General features: G+C 42.9%; 2 protein-coding genes across 6 annotated transcripts in view; one reads left to right on the forward strand and one right to left on the reverse strand.

The window, feature by feature from the left end:
* LOC149372271 (fatty acyl-CoA reductase 1-like) overlaps positions 1 to 6,541 on the reverse strand; it is a 32,450-nt gene extending 25,909 nt beyond the window's left edge. The window contains exons 1-3 of one of the 2 annotated variants that reach the window (XM_089566695.1): positions 6,224 to 6,541; positions 5,213 to 5,310; positions 322 to 438 (exon numbers count right to left, since the gene is read on the reverse strand). In XM_089566695.1, coding sequence (XP_089422821.1) covers positions 322 to 438; positions 5,213 to 5,310; positions 6,224 to 6,242 — 234 coding nt within the window. In that variant the 5' untranslated portion in view covers positions 6,243 to 6,541. Of the gene's footprint in view, positions 1 to 321; positions 439 to 5,212; positions 5,314 to 6,223 lie in introns of both variants that reach the window. The other variant, XM_089566694.1, reaches the window with a different exon arrangement.
* A 1,322-nt stretch (positions 6,542 to 7,863) lies between these two features.
* hiw (MYC binding protein highwire) overlaps positions 7,864 to 25,874 on the forward strand; it is a 131,513-nt gene continuing 113,502 nt past the window's right edge. For all 4 annotated transcript variants that reach the window (XM_089566700.1, XM_089566701.1, XM_089566702.1 and 1 more), the window contains exons 1-11: positions 7,864 to 8,384; positions 8,727 to 8,784; positions 10,689 to 11,091; positions 16,132 to 16,349; positions 18,134 to 18,281; positions 18,758 to 18,870; positions 20,674 to 20,730; positions 21,129 to 21,228; positions 22,628 to 22,692; positions 25,046 to 25,187; positions 25,329 to 25,405. In XM_089566700.1, the coding sequence (XP_089422826.1) occupies positions 8,236 to 8,384; positions 8,727 to 8,784; positions 10,689 to 11,091; positions 16,132 to 16,349; positions 18,134 to 18,281; positions 18,758 to 18,870; positions 20,674 to 20,730; positions 21,129 to 21,228; positions 22,628 to 22,692; positions 25,046 to 25,187; positions 25,329 to 25,405 (1,530 nt within the window). In that variant the 5' untranslated portion in view covers positions 7,864 to 8,235. The remainder of the gene's footprint in view (positions 8,385 to 8,726; positions 8,785 to 10,688; positions 11,092 to 16,131; positions 16,350 to 18,133; positions 18,282 to 18,757; positions 18,871 to 20,673; positions 20,731 to 21,128; positions 21,229 to 22,627; positions 22,693 to 25,045; positions 25,188 to 25,328; positions 25,406 to 25,874) is intronic.

Genomic DNA, 25,874 nt, shown 5'->3' on the forward strand with positions numbered 1-25,874 from the left:
ACTGCACAAGCTCAAACATGTCACACTGTATCAAGGAAAACCTATTTCATTATGAATGTCTGCATTATGGGGTGCTGTACTTTTGTGGTTGTCATCTAGGAAATCTTCCAAGAAAATAATCACGTAGTAATTGTGGTCACATTCACATTTGTACATAACATGTGCACAAAGACTGAACCACATAAATATTACAACTTCTAAATTTCGTGCGAGTACACCTTTCACAGAAACTCAACAGCATACTTTAATTGCAAAGCACAACTACAAGCCTTTTCAGACAACACAAGGTCAAACCTTTGCAGTGAGTAAAAATGGCTATACCTCAGCTTTGAGAAGTGAAGACAGTCGTTCCTTTGACTTGCAACCTTTCCTTGGTCGTATCAACAAAAAGATCTGCTTTATGCCTGGGCAAGAACGCAGCAGCTTCTCAAGGAGGATCTGGAAGTGCAAAAGCACAAAGCTCAAGCTCAGGTTACACCAAAGTCTCCACATGTGTGCACAGAGGGGTGGCAAGGGGGGCAGTGGCCCCATTAATCAGCATGAGGGAGGAGGCACTAATTTTGTCTCCTATTGTTCCCTGCAAACCAGAAGACACGTCTGAGAAGTGGACCAGAAGAAGTGATGTCTGAGTAAACCATCAGGACTACAACAATTATTTACAGTAGATTATATGAAACAACAACAAATGCCAAGAGCTTTCTTTTAATATGGCTACAGCCACATCACAGACTCAATTCCCAAGTAATGCAGAATGCTGCCTCAGAATTGCCTGTAAGTAACAGCTACCATGCAACAATGTAGAGTAACAAAATGTGACGCTGCTGCAATACTACCCAACGTACATTACCATAATGTTTTAAAATTACATTACAATAACATTTATGGGCATACATAGCACCAACATTGAGTGCTAACATCATGCCAACGTTTCGGAGTCCATGTTTAGACAACATTTCTGAACAGAAACTTGTAACACAATACTGGGAAGGCCAATAACGCACAGGTAATGCAGTGCATTGAATTCTGCTGCTTGTCATGCCCCAGTGAATGCAATGTAACAGGAGAATACTAAAGCAATATATGCACAGGGCTCGGAATGGCACCTTCTTGAGAATTACCTTGTCCACTTTTACTGAATGCATTTGCATAATGTCTGCACAAAGATGGCAGCAAGGACTAATATGGCATTTTTAATAAAAGGTATCAGCAAGGTGGTCGTGCTAACTTGTATTTCTTATTTTGGCCATTACAAGTTCAAAATTTCACAAAACTTCACTCAAATGGCAAGTGTCACTGGTTTTAAAACAAAGGCCTCAGGTGGAGGATATAATCAAGCTCACTGAAAGTCACTCATGTATGAGTGTGCAACACGACGGCATTTTATGGTTCACAATGTTTCTGTGGCGCAGTGTTTTGTGCATGGATTGAGTGTTTGAAGATGCTTGCTGTATTAATTACGTGCATTAATACACAGTAAAAAAATTGGCACCTTGCGATCAATTACTTTGAAAGTTATTTTGCGCTTCACCTTTGCAGAATATGCAAAGGGTAATTTTTTTCTTGTAGGATGTGAGTGTGCTTTGCCCAACTGTGACAAAATTAAGTGGAGGCAATCTTATTGTCTGCACTTCTTGTCAATCTGCCAGAATAATCATACCAATGTTACCCAAGTGTTGTACTAACATTAGTGAGAAATGTTGCCTGGTGATCAGGAAAAGTGACACTAACAACATTTATACATTGTTATGGAATGGCATTTGAAATTATTTAGGCAATGTTTTGACATCTCATGTTGCTTGGGTTGGTTTTAAACCACAATCTGACTGGTAGGTACAATTACATGCATTAAAGCAAACAGAAAGCGAAGCTCTGTTGGTAGCCAATAAATCAAATGTTTACACTTTTCAGAGAAGTCAGTTTTTTCCTTCTTTTCAGAATAGAGTGAGGAAGCAATGTCTCACAAAGCACAATTTAAAATTATGATTATGTAATGATAAATAACCAATGTTTATAAATATGAGAGAAGCCAACAGCCACAGAAACCAAGGAACACAGGGGATTTTTAATTTATTTATTTATTTATTTTGTGTTGTTGTGCAATTTAGAATATTACTGAATATGTTATCGCTTAAGGTTAATTGATTAGAAAAGCAGGAGAAAAAAAGCAGCTTTCGATGAAAAAACTAATGTGAAAAAACACGACACTACACGCATTGGTTCCTAACTGTTTGTCAGTAGTCTGTCGTCAAACAAATCCGACAAGAATGAAATGAAAGCAATCTGCAAGCAAAACGGAAGTCAGAAAAAAAAGGTTGGATGGGCTTTTGTATTAGCAGTTACAACAAAGGGTAGTAACCAAGCTTGACAGCTGTTCCTTCATGCCCTGAAAAAACTTCACGTTGGTGTTTTCAGAGTGGGTTGTAAGTTGTAAGAAGCATGACAGCTGAGCACTGCTACAGAACTCTTCGTAGTCCTGACAATGACCGCAGTTGACAGCTGCGCCGTTATAAGAGGTGACAGGAAAGCAAAATGAAACATTGGTCAGGTATACATCTATTGCGGGATGCTGGGCGGCTCTTATAATACCTGTTCCAGACACCTGTGCCTTTGTATGAAGCTATATAAAAATTTAAAAACCAAATCAAGCTGTGATTTACGCAAACCTACTTCGTGAAGTTTAGAAACCCTTGACAGGTGATACCAGAATAGCTTCTGCAGTGAAATGACAAAATTCCACACAGTCTGGCAGTAGCCAAACTGTGTCTCAAACAAAAGAACTAAGCATGTGCATGGCGAAGCTCCAACTTCGCATTATCCAGAAGGTGTCTAATATACAGTAAAGAAATCTCAAAACAACTGCTGTTGCTGCTAGAGAACTTTTAAAGCAAGCAACTTCAATTCCTTATTTCAAACAAAATCCTTCAATACATTTCTTGGAAAAATAGCTCCTAGCAGCTCTCTTCTTGAAATTTAGTACTCATTTTAACTGGTTACTGTTGAGAGGCGCTTCATACGCCATGCTCAAGATAACTGTGTTGTGCCATATACAGTTTAACTGCTTATTTGTAACTAAAATGTCTCATAAATGTCTATATCAAACACCTGAAATATCTTCAAGGAAATCCCACCCAAAAGTACATAAGTGCTGTACACCTATATATCTATGCACCAGAATAGTTTATATGTTAAACAACTCTTGGTACTTATGTCACACGGGGAAGCTTGCTTGAAAGAACCACATCAGATGCTTGACCTTGAGGAGGTCTCTCCTCCAATCTAGCCACATTATGACAAAGTGCCCACATGGTGTAAGGTCTAGTTCATAAACACGCCAAAAGCAATCATGAGGGACGAGCTATGCAGTTATGCATACTTGTGAGAACATCTAAGAAGTTTTGGCCTATGACCAGCTCACTAGTTTTTGCCCAATTATAGCATGCTTTTCCAAGGTGCTGCCATTTGCCTGTGCAGAAGCTAGAAATGACACCTGACATGTGTTCATTTTAACAAACGTCACCCCCTTCATGCACACTTCTTTCAAATTCATCCCTTCACCTGCCTACCAATGATGAGTAAATGAAGTGCCAAGAAACTACTTCCGGCTGCAGGCATCCAAAAACTTTCACTATCCATTTTTCGTTCTTTCTGAAGGTTATCCATATCAGCAGAACAAATAGGCAGACGTGGAGGCGTAGCATCAGTGCTGACATTGCAGAATAAAGAGTACATGGGACAATCTTTTTGCTTTAGACCTCACAGAAAAGCCATGTATTATTATAAACACAGATTCTTGACAGAGTGACCACATCAAAAATGCTAGAGGTTTTCTCTCTAGCCTAGAAGTTTATAGAATGTGACAAGCATGGTGGCGGCGCACTTTTTCTCGCAGATAAATCCATTCAAAGTTTTCTGTGAGAGCTGAATGATAGGAGTGAGGAAATGTGTAATGCAGTATCCTTGTCCCAAACTGGTGAGTGTACTGCGATAGCTCAAGAGGTATCACCGCTATGAACTTTTTTTGCAAACTCACTTTAAATGCGCGCATCAGAAAAACAAGCACCTTTCTGACACCCATTCACCGTCAAACAAACTTATTGTTTCCCAGCATTGAGTATGTAAAAATAAGTGTGAACCGATGGAAAAATTTGTAAGAATGTCTTGCTTCACCATTTTTCAGACAAAACTATGGCGGGATCAGAGAATGTGGACATGAAAAACTTTCTGCTGTGTCAGGGGAATAACAGTCCTCAAAAACTGCATTAGTCGATTGTTTATAGTACAAGATAGGGCACAGGCTGGGACAATATTTTTTTCTCTTTTTTTTATTAGTCCCATCATAATGGTAGTCCAAGATAGGACCTGATGTGACTGAATCAACAGACACTGCACATGTGGTTTGCCATGTCATAATACTGACTCACCTCACATAAAACATCGCTACTTGCACAACCAAACACGAGCAATAGTTTGGAGTTTTCCAACAAGCGCAATGAACAAATCAGACCACAACACTCGCAGCAGCATTAACTGTTAGCATAGTACACATGCAACTGCAACTATGCCTTGATATCAAGCCGGTGAAGTGCATGCCTTGAACAATTATACTTTATGAAACTAACTCAAGACAGGAAGCAAAGATATCAAGAAAAACAGGTAGCATAAAATGCACAGTTGCCCGACTTGTAATGTATATGCTTGTATATACTTTTCCGACACAAAAAGTGGCCCACAAAGTCGTGGAGGCTTTTTACATTCAGAATAAGAGTTTAACATGCGTTAGCCATCATTCTGTGATCTTGTCTAACAAAAAAGAGCTATCTTGCCTCCCACTTGTCATAGCTACAATTGTCCCGACTGCATTTTGAAATGCTTGTTTGGTTACTGTTTCCCACCATATTTATAAATGTATCGTTCCCTCAATAAATTCAGCTGATAGTCAGTGCTTGCCTGTTTCCGTCCCATCTTTTCACTGCTGACGCATAATGAATAACGAGAACTGAACATTCATTATAGAGGCTATAGTTTTATACTAGCAGCAGGCTTCAGACACGTCCTCAGAAAAAGCGCTTTGCTTGAAAACATCATCGCGTACATTGATCACCATTCTGTTGCGTCAACATATGCAACCTAAGAACTATGGGCAAGAAAGCGCAGATGCAAATGCACTGTTTAGCAATAAAGGAAAAGAAGGGATCCAAATTCAAATGCATACCTTACCAAGGAAGCCTGTCACACCCGTGATGAGCACACTCTTGCCCTTGTAGAACTCTTGGACTGCCAATTCGTCCGCATCATTCACGGCTGGTGTTTCTACTGGAGGCACAGAGTTTCGCCACATTAGAAATGAAAGTGCGATAAACTGCGCACAATGCAAACATTGGCTAACAATGAACAGGAACCGCTAAAATTACTCAGGATTAAGTGCACCTCACAGACTAAATATTATGCTGCGTTAGGTACTACGAATGATACTGTCAGAAACAGAAGCCGTTTTTAAGTCGTGAGGACGTAACTTTTCAGCATCCAATTACCGACGAGGCCGTCGCGTAGCCCTTCCTGTCCAAAGCGATATGCATACAGCATGTAGGCAAGTGGGCGTCTTATAGTCCATGTTTTCTTGTGGGGCCAGGTAGGTCGCGCATTTGTTTACGCAGGACCACTCGACAGAGCTCTTGGCAGCTACTGCCGATACAGGTATCGGCGACAAGAGTCTAGCGCTTATGAAGGCATTTACTCGTTGCACATATCGCCAATACAAGGACGCCCAATCCAGGCCAGGGAAGAAATGGCAGCACCATGAAACTGCTGTGCATAACAAATATGCCGGCACGTAAATGTACGGTGTGGTCCGGCACTGAAACACTGAAAAGGCATATCAGGTCGTCGAGCAGTGAAATACTGACGGCCGATATTATCTTCACCCTCTACAGTATTCCAGCAGAGTAAAAAGTGCTTCTAGATGGCGGCAGCCGGAGCATAACACAAGTGAAGCGCAACATGTAGCACGGAGGCAACGTTCTCAAGACGGCAGACCGGTAACGCCCAGCACAAATGCACTCTTGCGCAATGACACATCCTCAGCTCTGATGAGCGCGGCGCTTGGAGGACCCAAGGGGCGCAATAACTTTAGATCGCGATGATATAGCCTTCAGAAAGCACTCTTCACTGGTGACTGCGACGCCGGAGATGAGCGGCAAGATAAGCAGAGGAACGGCCGCCCTACCTGCATTCCGGGTTGACATGGTAGCTGCAGTCGTCGACCGTTTAATCGCTCGCACCGGTGGGGTCCTGTTACAGGTCGCTGCTCGTACTACTCTACAACGCTTTTGCAGGGGTAGTGGGTGGTACCGGGGGTGACAAAAAATAACAAAAAATGAAACCTGCAACAACTACCGGCACACATCGGTAAGCTACCGGACATCCATGGTCGCGAGGGGCTCTACGGGTACCACACCACCGCCGCCGCCGACGAGCTGGTCGAGCCACCGCTTGGCGACTCGCGCCGCGCACTCCCCTCTCTCAATGACTCTCCTCCCACTTGTCCGAATCTCCCTGCCTCCTCGCGAGACACCTTGGGCGCCCGCTGCTCCCCAACGCCCTCCGGCGCGGTCCAATCCCAAGGCCGCATTCTCGCGTGACTGATTTTAACCAATGGCAACCTCCGAAAGAACGGGATCGCTAAGCAACAAGTAATCGCATGGAGTCATGGAGAAATCGCTTCGAAACGGACATAGAGTTTCTTACTACTACCTAGAGGGAAAGCTGGCGGCGCTGCACTTCAGCCAACATGGACGCTCAAAGCATCATGGGGCGGTGAGCTACTTGTTGCGGCACAGTCGTAGTTTTTCGGGAACACAGAGTGGCAGTACTAAGGTGTTTCATTCCGAAAACGTAGTTCGTGTGTGCGCAGACGACTTTCGCGCGAACGCAGTGTGCAAAAGCCATAGTAGTGAAGACGCGACGACACACGACGCCAATAAAAGGTTTTACTCTTCCGAAATGCCATTAAAAAACCTCTTAAAGTATCTAAACAACAACATTTTTTTTGAAAACATATTTACTTTTAAAAGTGCGCCTGTTAATTGCGAAGTATTAGTTTTTTTAGTGTTCACTACTTCGCCTATTTTTCGGCCAACTTTGCACTTAAATGCTTTTCTGCTCGTTTGTTGCAATCATTAGACAAGATATTGAATGTTAGGACGTTTGTAGCTATCAAACAGCTTTATTTTTTTATTATTTTTTGGCCAAAAGTTACAGTTCCGCAACAAGTAGCTCACCGCCCCATGATGCTTTGAGCGCCCATGGCATAGGCCCATGGTACAGTGAACTAGAATAGAAAATATTCTAGTTCACTGTACCCATGGTGGCTGAGGTGGTCACGTGGGGTCTCCATGGAAACTCCCATAGACGGCTTGCCAGCTTTCCCTCTAGGTAATAGTAAGAAACTCTATGGAAACGGAACAAAAAAAACAAAAGTTATGCTGGACAAATGAGCATAAACACATGCCTTGTTATTTTGCAACGGCTACCGCCACTAACGTCATATTTGCACACTAATAAAAACAACTTAAATAAAACAACGTAAAATTTAAACCATTTGCAAAATAAAATTAAAAATAAATTACTTCTATAATTTTTGTGTACAATAATTTTACAAAAGTTGTTTTGTTGTAAAACAAAACCACTACAATAATTGCATAATTTATTTACAGGGTTATACAACATTCTCGTACTTAATTTATTTTATGAGGTTAAAAGAATTTCTGTTGAATGTTACTATGTAAAAATTTAACGCCAGAGACCGCAAGACAACGGCGCAAGTCGAGCAGCATCGGGCAACTTTGGGCCATTGTTGATTTTTGTTACATTTTCCAGCGGAGCTGCGCGATGGTTCTGGACTACTCACCTGCGTAAATCGACTCTGTCTGTGCGGCTCTTGGTGACTGGCCGTGCGATGCTGTGAATCCGTCCGGGGTGCCCCGCGCCAGAGACTCGGTGTCGGTGGAACATGCCCCTGCGGCGTGCCCGCTGCGCGTGCGGTGCGCCTAACGGAGGAGGCAGCAGCGCGAGTTCCAACATCGCTGCGGACGCCGGTCGTCGTGGTAGCATCATCAGGAGAAGCCTCCTTCGCGGTCACACCTCTTGCGCGACGCCCGCCTGAAACCAGGCATCTGGACGCGTTCAGACAAGTTCTCCCTTTTTTAATTCAGTTCCTTTCCCTACCCCACCGTAGCGATGGCTTGTGTTGCCGTCGGCGGACCCCACATCGCGAGCTCAAAGTACCAGTCGCGCTCCCTGAAGCGCTCTTTCTCCTGTTCGTTTGACACGAGCGAAGATGCGCTGCAGAGGGAGTTCCATGAGATGTTTCGACTTCCTTTGGAGAGGTGAGCGACGGGTTTGTGGACTGCTGAGCGGGCAGGCTTGCCTCGCCCTCGTACCTGTTGAGTGATCGCTGTCCGGATGTCATGCTGCGATATGCGTAGTCCAGGCAGATAGCTGCGACGAACTGTCAGATGCTGTTTGACGTTTAGCGCACTCGTCGGTTGCTGTGCATGCGAACCGGTAAGCAGTAAACTGACTGGCTGATCGGTTCACGTATTTAGCGTGTAACGTTCGTTCTCTCCCAAATGTAAAAGAAAAAGGCGGTACTTTTGTATGAAACTGCGCATGTGACCACTATTGCTCATAGCCTTGACGCTATCTTTGTATAACCTTGTTCGGAACAGGAGGAAGCATGACAAGAAGTTGAAGAAGAAGACACCAAAGGAAAGAAAAAAGTTAAAGGTGGGTGATCTCATCAGAGTAAATTTAAATACATTAGTTATCAGTAAAGTAATTGAAGAAATACTGTTTAGGAGAGCAGGTTTCGGGACGAAGCCCCCGTGGCTCGCCTGTGGACAGGCCACGCAAATGGTAAACAACTTTTAACTGAAACAGTATGAATGTATGCTCGCAGTGCTTTTGGTTGGTTGTTGATTTTAACGTATGTGGCGACGAGGTTCACTCTCCTTCAGGCCTTGTAAGAGGCAGTCTATTTTGCAGTCTTTTCCAAGTGTACTTATTTGACTTTACGCTGGTGCAGACTGCTTACAAATTTTTGTTTCTCCCCATTGACTGATGCTGTGACGTATGACAAAACTTTCAAAGTAACTTTTGCCCAAGTGCTTGCTTTATGTTCCGTGGTTCTCTTTTTCTTTAGCATGTTGTGCTTGTGCTTTCTGTTTGAAAGGCATAAGCATTCATGTCTTTCGATTGGTCGGGGAGTTTAAAGCAGTGTTCTGTTTGTACTGAAAAATTGGTATCTCAGGACGCTGAACCCTGTGGCATGCACAGCCCTTTTTGTGCCGACTTGCGATTGCACATGCTAGCTAAGAAGCGAGATAGTAATAGTTGCTGGATTGCTAATAAACAAACATTAGGAACTGTAGTCATGTGCAGATTTTTAGCTTATTGATGTTGTATTCGTCAGAGCATCACGGCATTGCATTTTTGAGCCCTTGAAGACACTAATCAGTTTGTTGAATTGTTGTCATAGGTTTAAGAATGCCCCTTTCTTGTGTTCCTCTTCAGGTATTGAAAAACTGAATAGCTAACAAAGCTGCATACTATATATCGGTGTATTGATTACGGTTTTTCCTAAACACCAAAGCAACTAATTGTGTACGCAGCTGTTGTGAACAATTCTTTTTTTTTATTTATTTTTGCATATTTGTTTTTACTATAGGTACGTGCATTCATTTCTTGAACGTGCCAGCTGCATTTTACTTAAATCGTCTTTCACTGTCTATACCGGATAAGTGCATCTCATTATACCATGGCTGTGAGTTGGGGTTTAACTAGGCCTCTGGTGATATACTATCTGATAGCGTTAACTTAAGATGTATCCTGCCTCTGATAATGTGCTATTGTGGTCACCACTTCTCTCCTGCTGGAATGCGGAGCCAGTCTGCATCAGACTTGGCAGCGATAAGGAGGGGGCTTTGCTCCTCTCGTATCTTTAAATTCACTGTTTGTCTCTTTCCTCGATGTTGCTTTATTGTGACATGGTGCAGTAGCTGCAGGGGATACCTTGACATGCAAATGTTTTTGTGGGCTGCTTTGAGTTATCGCTTGAACGGTTACATCATTGAGAGTGAGGTGCTGTGCAATACACTCACAAATTTCGCGAAGCCTAGTGCTGAGCGGTGCCTCAATTAAAGCTTGGCACATGATTTGGCATATGCTTACTTAGTGTTGGTTATATAGTTAGTGTTATACTGCCTTTAGTGATACTGCCACCTTTTTCTGGGCTTGGCACTTCATTAACACTTCACTTCATATTGACATCGAATAAGCACTCAGGCTTTTTACCTTCCCACGATGTAAAGAAGTGATGACAAAAGCTGCATGAACTGCCCTTCTAAGTCTGTCCATTTTCAATTCAAAATCTGTTCAGTTTACTTCGCTATTGTGGTATAAGTTACGGCAGCATAAGTAGGCCTCTCAGTCTCACATAGATCACATGATCATGGTTGGTACAGTCTCGATAACACCCACTTACCCAACTGGAGCATTCCTAAAGTTTTGACTGAGAAGAGAGCATGGTAGTTCTCAATTACGGTCTTGTTTGGCAGCACCGTTCACTCTGATGACGGTCTTTCCTACTGGTTTAAGTTAAAAAAATCTAATGCCTCGACATGCACTTGCAGAGCAAGGGTGCAGAGATCCAGCCATGGAGGAGTCCGTTCTTGGAGATCCGGGGAAACCCATCTCCCTTCGCCGTCTTCACCAACGTCCGGCAGTGCATCCTGGTGAAACACCTTCGCGACTCAGCCCGGCACTTCTACTGGATAACTGCTCCACAGTCGACAGTGTTGCTTCACTTGCTTGACTCTGATTCCGAGAATGAAGGGGACGGCGCCTCGGACAACAAGGATGCTGTGCAGACCGTGCCACGCATTGTGGGTGTCGGTCTGTGCAGTGTCTTTGAGCTGATTCGGGAGAGTCGCTCTGCCCAGCCAGCGTTCTGCCTCTCGGTTCTCCGGGCACTTCTTGACATCCTGCAAGGCCAGCAGCCCGAAGGGTTTCGTTCAGAGCCCCCTGAAGTGATAGGTGAGCAGCCGGGTGACAGTGATGAATCAGTGTGCCTCATCAGAGGCACTTTAAAGTGATGTTTAATGAGCATATGTGCCGTCAAGAGTTTATTAAGTTTGCATCCAGGGTGTGTTGGCTGAAATTAAAGATGAACTGTGTCGTTTATATGCACAAAATTAGGCTGTGTGCAAGGAGAGCGATGAACTTGCTTTTTCTTTAATGTTGCATTCCATATATTTTTGATTGTGGGTGTACATTTAATGTAATGTGTAGGTTTTATTGTCCAGTGTGAATGTCTGCAGCATACACGACTTATAAGACACTGAAATATTTTACATACCCTCATGTTCCGTGTCATCATAGGGATGATTGGGTCTAGGAGACAAGTAAAAATGCAACAAAAAGCAGCAAAACTACATAGCAAGGGGCTTGTGTCTGTCCCTTGCTTCGTCTTCACCTTTTTTCACGCTGTTGAAGATGCATAACTTTCATGAACTCAGCTTTCCATTCTGCTAAAGGACATAGTGGAAACAGGCACAGATTTTTACAGTATTTTACAGGCACAGAAACTGAAGCAGTTTTAGCTGATTCAGTATCTTCCCAGGATGTCTGATGCACAGCTGTGGTCAAAAACGACTCTTTTAAGAATAAGCATGAGCTAAGTTCAGGGGTGATGTTGATTATCATGGCACTGATAGTAAGCCAGTCACCTAAACGAGCTGGATTGGCTGAAGCTTGTGCGGTACGTAAACGATAAATAAGACTATACATATTATCAGGCTGGATTGCTTCTTGTTGGAAGCACATTGCAAAGTGACGTGTGAAAGTGCACAGAATATCAGCATTTTGAAAAACAAGGCTCCTTAAAAAGCCTCTACTGACAACTGGTGCAGTTTGGGTTTTTCTTTAGTGCCATTGAAGCCATAATTCAGGCAGTTTTGTTTCGTCATTGGAAAGGTGGAATAGGAAGTCTTTTTGTTTATCCTAGATGGTGTTGAAATTTAATCAAAATGTGGTTTTTAAAATGGATTTCAAAGGGACTGTGAATATGGAAAGGTCATTTTATGTGTAAAAGATTCCTCCTACAGCTAGCGCCATCTGATCCTGTTGCCCATTTACCATAGACTGGTAGGTTACCCTCCTGGGTCTCTACCAGTGATTTTCCATCTGAAAAGATTGTCATTGAGAAAATCAGAAATTGAATCACTGATCTCTTCCCTTATTTACACCCACATGCAATGCGGAGAATGATGTGGATTCTCCTGGACTGTCAATTAATCAGGGAAATGTTCATGGCTTGAGCATAAATGAAACTTTTTAACCCATTGGCCGTATGAGCTCTATGTTATATGTTACAATTAGGCCGTATACTTTCGAATTTTAGCTGAAAAACACTGATAAACATACCGTGAAAAAAAATTTATACAGAATCAGTTAAAACCGAAAAGCACCGATTTCTTGGCACTGTGAGGTTAGCGGATGACCATTTTCGCTAACAAATTTCTCTACTCCCATCCTTTTAAAAGTGCAGAAATTCTGAGGAGGCTCTTATAACAGTGCCAAACTCATGTCAACGATAACATCACGGCAGTGGGCTGTTTCGTCCTTAAAGAGTGCAGGGGGCATAGCCGAGCACATAAGTGCGCAGCCGGCTTGATTGTAGGAAATTTTTTTCTCGTTAGTATGAATATTGCTAATACGTGCATTAAACATTTCTTTTTTGTCTATGGCAAAGAAAGTTCTGATTTGCCCGAGCATATGGGTGAAAAGAATTAGCCGTATCAGCAGACAATACGCTTATTGCCAAGAGTGATCAGGAACTACGGCGTTAAGTTCAACGTTCTCTATCACTTATTAGGTCTTGAACAAAACAGCACCTCCACAGTGTTCCCCTCTTGGTTTTCATCAGGGTTTTGCTGATGTTAAGCATTGCTGCTCAATTTCTCCTTTTTTTCAAGAGCACTGACTCTATTGAGAGAATAGAATATTCTCAGTAACTTCTGAGAATGACCTTTCTATAAGAGACATCTGCCTCATTACTTGGGGTTATGAAGACTCTTTAAGTTGGTGAAGAATCTCGTATGCATGATGAATCCTCCCGTTGGTGTGAAACTGGTTGCAATGCTGGAGAAGTGCAATCAAGCACAAGCTGAACACCCCTTAAGCGTGGACAGCCTAATGAACATGGTAGACAGGGACCTAAGAATGGAGGTAGTTGCACCTTACAACATTGTACAAGTTGCTTTAGTACACCCAGCAGGACACCCACTATGGCTTGCAGTTCACAGCTGTCCCGACCCACATCGATGTTCAAATTGTGGGAACTTGTGGAAAATGGAGTAGTCAGACGGTCTTTAAAGTGGACTAAGAAAAAACCTACAGAGTTGTCCGAGATGAATAGAGCGCATGGAAACTTCAGCCGAAGCTCCAAATTTGCTTTGTACAGGGTTAGTACTGGTACCGTCGCTCTGTTGTTCAGGGAACTACTTGCATGCAACAAACCCGTATCGTCCTGAGCATCTTTTAAAATCTCAAGTACTAATATTCAACATGCATTTTCAAAGTTGGGGGCTGTCAGCACAAGTGTGCCAATACATTTAAGTAAAGTGTTGTCCGAGATGAATAGAGCACATGGAAACTTCAGCCGAAGCTCCAAATTTGCTTTGTACAGGGTTAGTACTGGTACCGTCGCTCTGTTGTTCAGGGAACTACTTGCATGCAACGAACCCGTATCGTCCTGAGCATCTTTTAAAATCTCAAGTACTAATATTCAACATGCATTTTCAAAGTTGGGGGCTGTCAGCACAAGTGAGCCAATACATTTAAGTAAAGTTCAACAAGCCTACTACTGCAACCAGCTGTGCATCGTGAGTACGTAACAGTGAGGTAAAAAAATTGGTGCTCTTGGATTTGATCACCCCATTTGTAAACTTTGGGAATTGTTTTCGCCAATAACTGCTGATTTTAGTGGTTGTATATTGTACAACTTGCCAGAAAACACTGTGTTTCCAAATAAAAAAATAGAACGGCGCAAAACATCTGCCAATTTTTCTCAGAAATAAACACCAGAAAGTTCATGGCCTAGTTGTTATGTTTTTCTTAAATGCGAAGGAAAAAATGTATTATCTGGGTTATGATCCAAAGAGCATGCCTTTGAAAAACGTAACTATTGAATGACATACTGTTTCGAACCAATATTTTCATTTCATAAAAATGTCGACTGGCATTTCTTGGTGCGAGGTCTGAACCACTTACTTTCTAGGGGTCACAGGGTTCAGTCCATGATTGTGTTGTCTTTAGCGTGGAAAAAACTCCGATCCACCGATGATAGTAGCGAAAGTAACCGGGATCTTTACCGCATTGCATTAAGATGCTTTGCCCCCTTGTACTAATGCACTGCAAGGAAGCAACCGCGCCGGCTGACTACCAGCATTCTTGTTTTTCATGCTGCGTTCCCCAGACCCAGCCCGCTCGTATGTAAAAGCACCATTGTAGTTTACAGATGCTACACCCCCTTACTTCTAGACACTATGAAGAAGGAATGGCGTTTCTTCTCTTCATGTCCCCGCTGGAACGCGACATGAGTGCAGTTTCACTTTAAATGCTTCTCCCTTTTGCGCCTATGCACTGTAGTGAAGCTACTACATCAGGAGATTGCCACTGCCAATCCAGCTCTTGATGTCGCATGCACTGAACTGCTGTCAAAATTTTTAACATTGGGGCCAGGAAATTTGGTATCTGGGAGCGTATTAACCAGAAGAAAAATTGTATAAATCTATGGGACATTTTTATTCCCTGCGATATTAAGCATATGACCCGGGAACATATCAATGAGGTTTTACTGGATATCATCGATGGTGTGCTCCGTACGCAGTGTCACAAGTCATACCTTTTATATTCTTCCCACCAAGCACTCTGCTGCCTCTTAATACATGGCAGCCATGTCATTTGGTAGGAGCTTAAACGCCTCTTAAAGCTTGTGCTTGACATGCCCTTGTGAAGTTGTCGTGCATGATGCTTCACGCATTCCAAGCAGATGGCATGCTGTGCGAGTTTTACTTCTCATTGTGTAATGTGGGCACCACTCACTGTGCCGCTTTCACTCTCTTTCTGCGATACTTGGCCATCAAAAAAAGTGTTGCACAAGAAAGTGATGAACCACATGTGGGCACCCGGTCGTGGCGGCCGCATTTCGATGGAGGTGAAATTGTAGAGGCCCGTGTACTGCGCGATGTCAGTGCACGATAAAGAACCCCAGGTGGTTGAAATTTCCGGAGCCCTTCACTACGGCATCCCTCATAGCCTGAGCCACTTTGGGACGTTAAACCCCCATAAACCATAAACCACGTGGTGGCAGGGAAGAATGCATATAACTGGGTGAAAGTTACCCTCAAACCGCGTGGGGTATTGATACATGGCTTTCATTTCTGTCTAATTTTCTGTCCTATCAAAACTCTGTTCCTGATTATAGTGACAGACTTATTATCCTGGGACACTAATCTTAATCTTGCTTGGGTTATTGGTAATTCTTTCGTGCCCCGCCGCGATGGCTCAGTGGTTATGGTGCTCGGCTGCTGACCCGAAAGACGCGGGTTCAATCCCGGCCGCGGCGACTGAATTTCGATGGAGGCGAAATTCTAGAGGCCTGTGTGCTGTGCGAGGTCAGTGCATGTTAAAGAAACCCAGGTGGTCAAAATTTCCGGAGCCCTTCACTACGGCGTCCCTCATAGCCTGAGTTGCTTTGGGACATTAAACCCCAATAACCAAACCAACCAATTCTTTCGTGCCCTGTTAGTCTGAGTTTCTTAACCAACAGTCATTTAAAGCCGAACTTGATTGCTTTTAGGTTCATCAGGCCAGAATTAATTTTGCATGTAGTGGTTCTCTTTTGACACAGTTTTATTCTGGGCAGTTCCACACATGCTTAGAGATCTCCATATTTCTTGCTATTACTTTGCTTCAGTCATGTTTGAAGGGTGTTGTTAGTTCTAATTTTCGGGCTAAATGTCACTCCTTTGCTGTGGTTTGCAGCTAATTCTCAGTTTCTCTTGTTTTCAGACAAGATGTTTGATTTGTTGCTGGACATTGCCACCAGCACACCTGTGCAGTACAGCCAGCCACATTCAAGCAGTAGTGAAGTGCTGTCACAGCTGACGTCAAACGCTTGTGCCTGCCTGCTCAGCCTTGTGGTGGCCACTGGAGACACGTCCAAGATGCTCTGCGCTGCTGCCGCACTGCTCATGAGTCCACGAAGTCTGACGGCTGAGGAGATACCCGTGGGTATTGTTCTCACATCAAATCAAAATTTCAAAATTTTATTCGTCTGTATGAAATTCTGACCTGCCTAAGCACATTTTGCTTGTTGGCTGATCAGACAGCAGGTGGAGAAATACCTCCATATGCATGCATTTCTTGTCTAAACACTCATGCTAACATAGAGAGAAAAAAAAAAAAATTTGTACACAAAATTGCACATACGAAAGAACTCAAGCTATACACAGGGAAATACATTTGCACACCAATTTCTCATGTCAGTCATCATCCTACGTTTGTTACTTGCAATACATAGATCATCGGGAACTTCATTAAATACAGCCGGTACATAATAACTGCGCATCTTTTTACCATAGTTTGTGTAAACCCGTGGCTTAAAAAAACGTTCCGTTTTTCTCAAGGTGACATCTTTTTTTACGGGAGTCTTATATTCATTTGAATAGTAATACCGTGTTAACACAACAAAGTGAAATAGTTCACGAATTTGAAGGATGCCTAACTCATCGTATTTCTCTTTCATGTCAACCGAGTGTAGTTTTGTGCCGTACGATATAGTGTTCACTATTCTTTTTAGGATAACATTTAATGCTTCTTTCTTGTATTCGGAGCAGTTACCGTATTAGAGTAATGCCGTACTTTAAAACAGATTCTACTAACGCTGTATAGATCAGTCGCCTAAGATGGAGCGGAGCTTTACCACGGAGCTTTATCTACACATGAAAACATTGCTCCTTTTTATTTACTCGCACGTTGGTTTGTGCAGACGAAGGTTAAAGTGTGTTCGAAGACCTTTTTTAATTGAAAGTATTGCGTGCATCGATGCTAAAGAATGTTTTTCCAGCTCTTGATGCTTACTTCGTTTCATCTGTTTGCTTCATCTTCCTGACAGTGAGAATGTCCTTCTCTTGTGTTTGTTTGACTGACTTACTGTCAAAAACGTCTTATTCTTTTCTCTTTTTTTCAATGATTTGCTGTAACAGGGTAGGTTTTTGAGTTGTCAGTGTGAGGCTTGGAGAGGGGGTTAAAGTCTTTAGTGTCGGAAGTTGAAGGTCATGTACAGAAGGATTAGTATATCAGCTGACGTGCACGGAGCAAGAAAGGTCGCATCATGGGACAAGCACAGGGGCATGCGTGCCGGTGGTTCGCAATCCACACCATAAAGAGTATTGGGGCTGCAGCACTTTGCATATCAAGCATCGGCACCACTCTGCGACGCTACTCGTCACTTCTCCAGTTTGAATCCCAGATCTTTAATTTAACTGAGCTGGTCCAAACCGTCACTTCAAATTATCCTTTCAAATTTGCATTAGAGATTATGGAACCACAGAAGTTCCTCGGATTATCTGGGATTTCGAATTAATGGAGTTCGAGTTATCGAGGTTTTACTGCAGTCGTGCTCCGAGATGTATTCTACTGTTGTTTTTTTTGTGGCTTTTGGGATCACCTACTTGCATTTTTCTGAGTTTTTATTTGGCGAAAATGTCATTCCTTCGGGATTTTATGGCACATTGTGTCTGTTAGGAAGACATGCATTTGCTTTCTTTGTTTTTTGTTAGAAGCGGAAAGTGATATCATGGATTTCAGTCTAAGGTGTTGGTGAAAACATTACAGATGTTCTGTCGCATGTATTTTTTTTCTTCCTTTTCAAGGGAATAGCTGTGCTTTTTAAACTGTTTGCATCTGTGTGTAATGTTCTAGAATGGTTGTTTCTAAAGTTAGCCTTGTTTAATGCAGGCGTCATTCAGCAAAAGTCACTTTCTTTTTGTGTGTGCCATGTGACTTTCAGATGCCGAGCATTCTGGTGGCACTGCAGAAGAGTGTCCAAGCAGTGCTGCTGGGAAAAGTTCAGCGTCCAAGCTGGCTCACTCATGGAATTCCGAGGGCAGCACACTGTGGCACATTTTCCTTGCACCTGCCGAAGTCTTCCCATTTTGGTAAGGAGGGTGGGGGGACTCTTTCTCTCGGTGCTTTGAAACGCTCTTTGCTGTGGGGCCACAATGTCTGTGGGGAACTATACTTATAATATAAACTATGAATAAGGTAGTTAAACCACCCGAAGGGTTCTATAAGAAAACTTCGATAAATGGTGTTATTAGAGACCCAGTGTCCAGGGTCTCTGGTCCATAGTTTTAAAAAATGTCTGAAGGTTGAGTGTGCTCGTAGCAGCTGAAGGGGTCCTTGTTGGCCCTCTTTTTGATAAAAATTGGGTTGGAGCATTGTCGAAGTGTGCTATTTGTCAAATGACTTTTATGGCTATCTGAGGCCAAGGTAACGGGATAATAGTTTTTCTTTTTTTTATTACTCTGGCACTATGGGTAAATTCTGGCTTTTCATCCAAACTTGAATAGTTAATTGAAATTGAACTTACAGTATGAAATACTTGAGGTCATCTGCCCCATTCTGCTTTCAGCTAAGCACGTGCTTCAAAGTCAATGCACCATCGCATCCGACGGCAAGTTCCTGTACCTCTTCAGGCAGGGTGTTTTGTACAAGCTGGGCACTGGGTTTGGTGGGACTGTCAAGGTGTGTGCTGGTCTCTCTTTGGATTATGTTATTTCTTTGTTACTATGTTAAGAAAAAATAATGAGTGAATAAGTATCAAAGTGTTCATTTTTAAACATCAGAGAGGTATGCAGGAGTCTTCACTGCTGGTGTTCTTTAATGCGCACTGACATCGCACAATACACAGGCCTCTAGAATTTCGCCTCCATCAAAATTCGACCGCCACGGCCAGGATAGAACCCATGTCTTTCGGGTCAGCAGCCGAGCTCTGTAACCACTGAGCCACAGCAGCGGCTCTCGAGTCTATTAGGTTTTGGTTGCAAGGTGACCCTGCGGTACACACCTTTGAGATTGAAGTTTCTTTGCTAAGGTGTACCTTAAATTACTTCCATTGCACGTAAAGTGGCCTTGTAGACATTCTTTGTAGACAGGCCACAGCAGATTGTACTAAACAGCACAACCAATCAGCCATGTTAGCCTGCACAAATTCATACCAGTTAACCCTCCCGAATTCTGAATGAGCTTTCCAATTGTGCGAACACAATCTTATTTCTTCCAAAAGTTGGCACCGACTTGGTTCGGAATTTTTTTCTTTGAAAAAAAATTTGCTCCAAACTGTAATTGATGCCACATGCTTGCTATCTCGTCATAGTCAAAGTGACCACAGCTACTACAGCCACCAACAAATTTTTCTGACTTTGCAGACCTATTCATACTTTTATGGCGAGCGACCAGCTTTCCTATAAGATTACTACATGTTTCTGATCAATTTTTCAAAAGCGAAGTCCAAAATTTCGGTTTATCAATATAAGGAGCTTGTTTCTGACACTGATCCTGCGGTGTTGGAGTTTCCATGTTGAATTTCTGTTGGTTTAGTGTGTTCCTTCGATATTTTATGGCATGTTTCCGGACTGGTCTTCATTTCCTTCACGATCATTGAGACTTGTTGCGAGAAAATGAAAGATAGGTGGAAAGGGTTAGACTCCGAGGTCATGGTGGCCATGTGAGAGAGTCAGCGTCCTCATGTTAAATTAAAGGAACAGTACAATACATGGCATGCAGTGCCATCTACATTGCTGAAAACAAGTGTTGCTGACACTGGAGAGGCTACGCGCGTACTGACTCTGCGAGTCTAGCGGACATTTTTGAACCCTGTTAATTTCGGGAGTGATGAAATGCACCATTCTATTGTGCAAGTTATAATGCGGAGTGAAGAGGGCTGCACTTGGAGACGGCTTGCATAGTTGCGTGCGTTGTCAGTGACGGTGTGGAAGCGCCCTCGGAAACGGTCCATCTTTAAGAAATGGTCTGCTGCGAGTTGTTGTTGCAACCTGTGAACCTTGCGAACGAATTAGCTTTGTATGCTCGCCGCATTTCTACCTCGCATGACACGAGGCTTGATGAAAAAAAAAAAAAAAGTTGCAGCAGAGGCTGCTGAGGAGTGACGACTTTGACGGCCACCAAAACTAATGTTGGTGAAGTGCCTTTAAGAATGTCTTCAGGAAACCTACTGCAGAAAAGTTCTGAAGTGAGCAATGTCTTGCATGGCAAAATGAGTATACAAGTACAACCCCGGGCACATGCACCTCATGTTGCCCCCCACCCCTCTTTGTCTCCACTCATGTATGAGTCTGAGATCCAAGATAAGCCTAGCGTATATAAATAGTAAAAAATAACTTGCAGCTCTTTTTCTGGTTGCTTATTGTGGGTGTCTCTCTCTTGAGCAAGTAAATAATAACTTTGTCACCCTGGAGACAGTAAAATGCTGAATGGTGTGCAGCGATTCATTGTATTCACACTTGCATAACATTCTGTATTCTCTAGGGGGAGCTCATTGCTAGTCAGCAGCTGGACGGAACAGGGTGGATTGGAGTTGTACAGGTCAGTTGTCATGCTTGTTTTGTTCTTGCACCATGAGATTTGGTTATTGGGGCTAAATATCATTAATTTGGCAATGAAAGCTGTAGCGTGTATTCAGGAGTTTTTTTTTTTTTTATGTGCCAAATTCGCCTTGACAGAAACAAAAAAAAAATTTTTTTTTATCCTTAGCAACACACTTGGAAGCTGTTACGGGATATGCTATAAAATGCTAGTTATGTGGCCCATTTAATTTTGATAGTTTTTCATAGGAAAGATTTGGGGGCAAACGCAATTACAGCTGAACTTCACCTAACTTTGGTGTCTGGATTTGGCTCATTTTGAAAAAGAAAAAGAAAAAATTATGTGCTTGTACATCTACATCATGGATGCCTTGTAACTGGTGTTTTCATCCCCTACAGGATTACCTCTATATCCACCATTCCTTAGGTCGTATTAATGAATTTTTGAAAGTGGATAAGCACACACTTCGAGTGGAAGATGTTGTCACGCTTGAAGAAGGTAAGTGGCTTCTCGTCAAGTCCATTGTAGTTGTTACTGTGCATTAAAGCGTATATGATTGGTAGTAGTGAGTACCTATCTCATTGTATGTTCGTTATTTGGCAAGCCAGTCAATTGAACACTCATTCATAATATGTAGTAAAACCTTGATAATTGATCTCAGTTAATTTTAAATTCTAGATTATTTGTTTAATTTCAGCGGTCCAATTTTACCGGATAATTCACGGTGGCAGCTTGCATCGGTTCAGGTAATATGAGTACCTGGGATGTTCTGTGGGAGCTCTTGTGTTCTCTGCAAACTCAGGGGCACTCGAGTTCGACTGATAATGCAGTATTGATCTGCTTGTAATAAGTGAGCAAGCCCACATTATGCTGCATGACCCCTAATTGGCTCTTCAATGCTTCAGGCATCATTGTGCTGACAGCAGCGGCACTGTGACTTGCATTGCGCGCTATGATGGCATCATGCCAGGCAGAATGGTGACCCTTTGAACTTCACTGGTGGCTGACCGCCATTCAGAGCCGTTAGATGTGCGCAGACCGTGGTAGCGCCGACACAGAGTGTTCTAGCACACCACGCACACTTATCGAACTTATCGATACAAAATACACTGCCCGCACCACCCCCAGATTAGTGATGGACTGCACATACTCTCTTTTACTGCTCCTTTTCTGCTGCTTATTGAAAGCCCTTCTGGGCTTGCTTTTTAGAGCTGCACCATAGCAATAACTTATTGCATCTGACCTTGGGCCACCACCCTTGCACGTGCCGAGAGCACACCACAGTATAAGAGTGTCTGAGAGTAATAAAGAGCTTTGCCAGTAATTGAGTTACATCCAGAGACATGTGTGACCTTGGTCTCTGGACATTGAAACTGATGTGCGTTAGTTTCGGGCAACTGGCTATGACTTTGCAGCCACGACAAGTTCAAATGAGATCCCGCTAAAGGAGTAGTTAATTGTTGAGCTGTTGGCCTCGGCTTTGTGGAATGCAATGGCAGTGACCCTAAAGTGCAGGCAGTTGAAGAGAGTTTTGCGTCTTATTTCTTTTTGCTTCAGGTTCAGATCTTTTGAATGCCCACTGAATTCGAATATCTTATACGGTCCAACGGCATCTAATGAATGAGGTTCTTATATTATTGCTGAGTGCACATTTTCTAGATTATCAGTCTTTGCCCAGAATTACTGCTCAAGATAATAATTCGTGAACTTCAGTTGAGTTCTTATTAGCACACTGTGTGCCCGTATTTCAGTGCATTCAAGTAGTGATAGTGTAATCACAAAAGCCTGTAACTCTGTGTCACCTTCTTAAGAAATATCCAATTTCTTGTCATGTTCTTCATGCTGTTTACTTTAAATTGTGTGTTTTATAACTATTTTTTGCTCTGAATTATTTCAGACTCAGGCCAGAGTGTGTACTTTAGTGATAGAGAGTTCCTGGGCTTGATAACAGCCATGAGGGATGTAAGTTTTATCTTTGTCATCTTTTTTTGGCATGTTGTATGCTTGCCACTAGAAAAATGCGTGTGCCACGTGCTGAATAGCTTTAATATGTTTGCAGAGAATATTAACACAATAGCGTTAAAGGGACACTGAGGAGAAATTGAAGTTGGCTTGTATCGACAGAATACCAGCTCCTGATTACAAAAACGCCACTCATACTGACAACAAAGCTCTTGTAACGTAGAAAAGAGAAAGAACCAAAATACAGGTATCGCCGCCACAGGCCAAACTCGCAAGTACAAGCGTGATCAGATCATAGGCCAAAACAGTGTTGCTAGAACGAATGGTTCTAGCAACACCAGGAACCGAGAAACCATTCATCACTGAGGCGCAGCCAATGCATGCGCAAATCTCCTTGACGTCGCCAGATGGCGCCACGTGCCCGGCTGCTACGCGCGCTCCTGAAGCATCGGGACAAATCAGCGCCTGTTTTCCGGCGGTAGGCGGGCTCCCGGTATTCCGCTAGCGGTAACAAGGTACACGGTATGCTAAAGGTGTCTATTTGCGAGAACTTCGTTGACGACTTCGAGAACGAGATCCATCGTAACGCTGGCAAAACGCCAGTGCAAACGTAATCGAAGCGACTGTAGCGACGGCCGCAAGAGCCGATAGATGCCTTCAACGTGCGGCCGGCGGTAGCTTTCTTTTCGGCTGCTGCTAGGCCGCACTGCTGCCAGCCAGAAATCACGGAGTCTGCGTTACGTCATGTGCACGTCATGTTTCAAGTCTCTTAGTCCTGTGTCGTCATAGACGAATCCCAAGTTTGAATCAGAGCGGCGGGAAAAACTTTTTCAACTTCGAATCCAAATTTTTTAGAAATAAATGCATCTTTCGCTGCCGGCCAAGTGGCAACAAAGCCATGACATGCCGAATTATCGGATTTTACTATAAAAAAAATATTAATAGTGCTCTCCTCAGTGTCCCTTTAAGGGTCCCATTCAGCAAAGAACCCAGTGAAGTTGGTGTTATCGCTGGTGTGTACGTAAAAGCCGGATTAATTGAGAGGGCCGTGACGTCACATATGCAGCTATGGAATGAAAAGTGATTAAAAGAGTAGAAAACTGGTGATTAAAAGGTTGCAGCATGACTGATGTCATTAGTACATGTAAGTATATAAGTTCATTAGTTTCGCTGAAAAGGAAATTGTTGCAAGTTGGGAATTGAACCCCTGACCCTTGAGTTGAGTGCCTGACACGCTGGCCCTTGGCAGTGCAAACATACTTGTATGGTTTTCTGCAGCTTTTAAAAACGCGTCGTAAGTTAGAAGAGCGCTTTTTCCGTCATAGCATTGTTAGCGGCGTAGTACATTAGAATACAGCTAAGGCGTGCTAGCTAGCTGGCTGGTTAACTAATATTGAATAGTTAACTTTTTGACTATTAATATTTAGTTGTTAATTATTGAGAGGCATGTAGCCCACCGTAAGTAATATCTATATAAGTTTTTAGAATTTTGAAAACGTGGTTACTCTGCACTGTGACCCAACAAATTTGGCTATATCTACGAGTTACATGCTTCTCGAAAGCGCATGTATTTGGTACGATGTAGAGAGCATTTGTTGGGCCACAGTGCCGAGTGTAACTGCGTTTTTCAAATTCTAAAAACAGATATAGATATTATCTACAGTGGGCTACACGCGTCTCAGTAATTAAGTAGCCTAACGGGAAGTTAAAAAGTTTACTCAGTATTAGTTAACCAGCCTGCTAATTAGCATGCCTTAGCTGCACTCTGATGCATTAAACGATGACAGTGCTATTCTGAAAAAAAGAAAAAGAAACACTCTTCTAACTCAAAAAGCCTGAGTTCCCCTAAACATTTGACCAACACTGTTCCCACTTCGAGTTATTGATCAATTCGCTCTCGCCCTACCATAAGCTTGCCGTCCCGGTTAGCTCAGTTGGTAGAGCGACTGCTCCGGTGTAGCGGTGGTCCCGGGTTCGAACCCCGGACCAGGACGAAGTTTTCTTTAACTACGAAGTTTCTGAGAAAGCTGTATAGCTTTCCTTTGTAGCCGTATGGCTGCGCTTGGGTGGATGCCAATGAGTAATTACTCCCTTATTTCAAAAAGCCTACTTTTAAAAATTGAAAAAAGTGTTAGGTGAAGCACCATGTATATTTATATTGTGTGATCTTTCACATAATATGGGAACAGCATCTGTGTGGGCCCTTAACGCTATTGTGTCATACACTTAAAGGTGGAACTTAAGTCTTCCCCAGATTTTTTACCTTTTTTATATCTGCAAACTGATGAGGTCTTGTTTAATGAAAGACAGCATGTTGCAGTTCTATGTGTGATTTCTTCGTGTCATATTCCAGGATGGCTTTGTGATTCGTACATTTCGGCCTTCGGCCCTGCCTATGACCTGCTCATTTGAACTGAACTTGAAGCTGGCACGCAAGTGTGTTGAAATCTTTGGATCCGGTGTCTTTCATGAGGAAGCTGAAGATCGTCTGCTCGGTGAGGCAGCAGATTCTCTTTCTGTGTTCCAGTCTTGGTACTTTGTGATTTGTTGCATTGCTAAATACGTATGTGATGTACTTGGGAGCAAACTATTCTTTTCTACTGCCTTACCTCTAATTTTGTTGTGCATTTTGGCAGACTTGGGCTGTGAAGAGGAACCTGTGTTCATCACCAGTGGAAAGGATTTTGCTCTAGTGAGGACTGCCTCGGGAAAGGTTAGATTTTTTTGCTTTTGCTTTTCCTCTGGTTAAGGCTTGCTGGCTTGCATGCTTGCCATGTTTATGGTGCAGCGTCTTCAGTCAGAGTGGCACACATGGCTGTCACGCTTTTTCTGCCTCGTGAATGTTACCTCGCTGATTGGAGCAGTGAGCAGATTTGGACGTCTGAAGTGATTGTTGAGAACGACACATTATATTGATTTTTTTTTTTTTTAAAGTGCTACTCTTAAGATTCCTATTATTGGTTTTGCCATGTTTTTCATCTTGGTTGTTTAGCTTATATTTCATCCCCTGTATCACTGATACCTAAATTCTAGCTAAGCCTGAGTAAGGGCAGTGCTTTTGTCTCTTGCAAGTTTCTGGGAGCAGTACCTTGACTAGCAGTGCTCGTCACATTGTAGTAGGGTAGTAATTTGTTTTATGCATTGCAGCCAACTATGCTGAGCATGCACTGTCAAGAGTAGAA

The sequence above is a fragment of the Amblyomma mixtum genome, chromosome 1 (genome assembly GCF_055824585.1).
Source record: "Amblyomma mixtum isolate Tamu chromosome 1, ASM5582458v1, whole genome shotgun sequence".
Lineage (NCBI taxonomy): Eukaryota > Metazoa > Arthropoda > Arachnida > Ixodida > Ixodidae > Amblyomma > Amblyomma mixtum.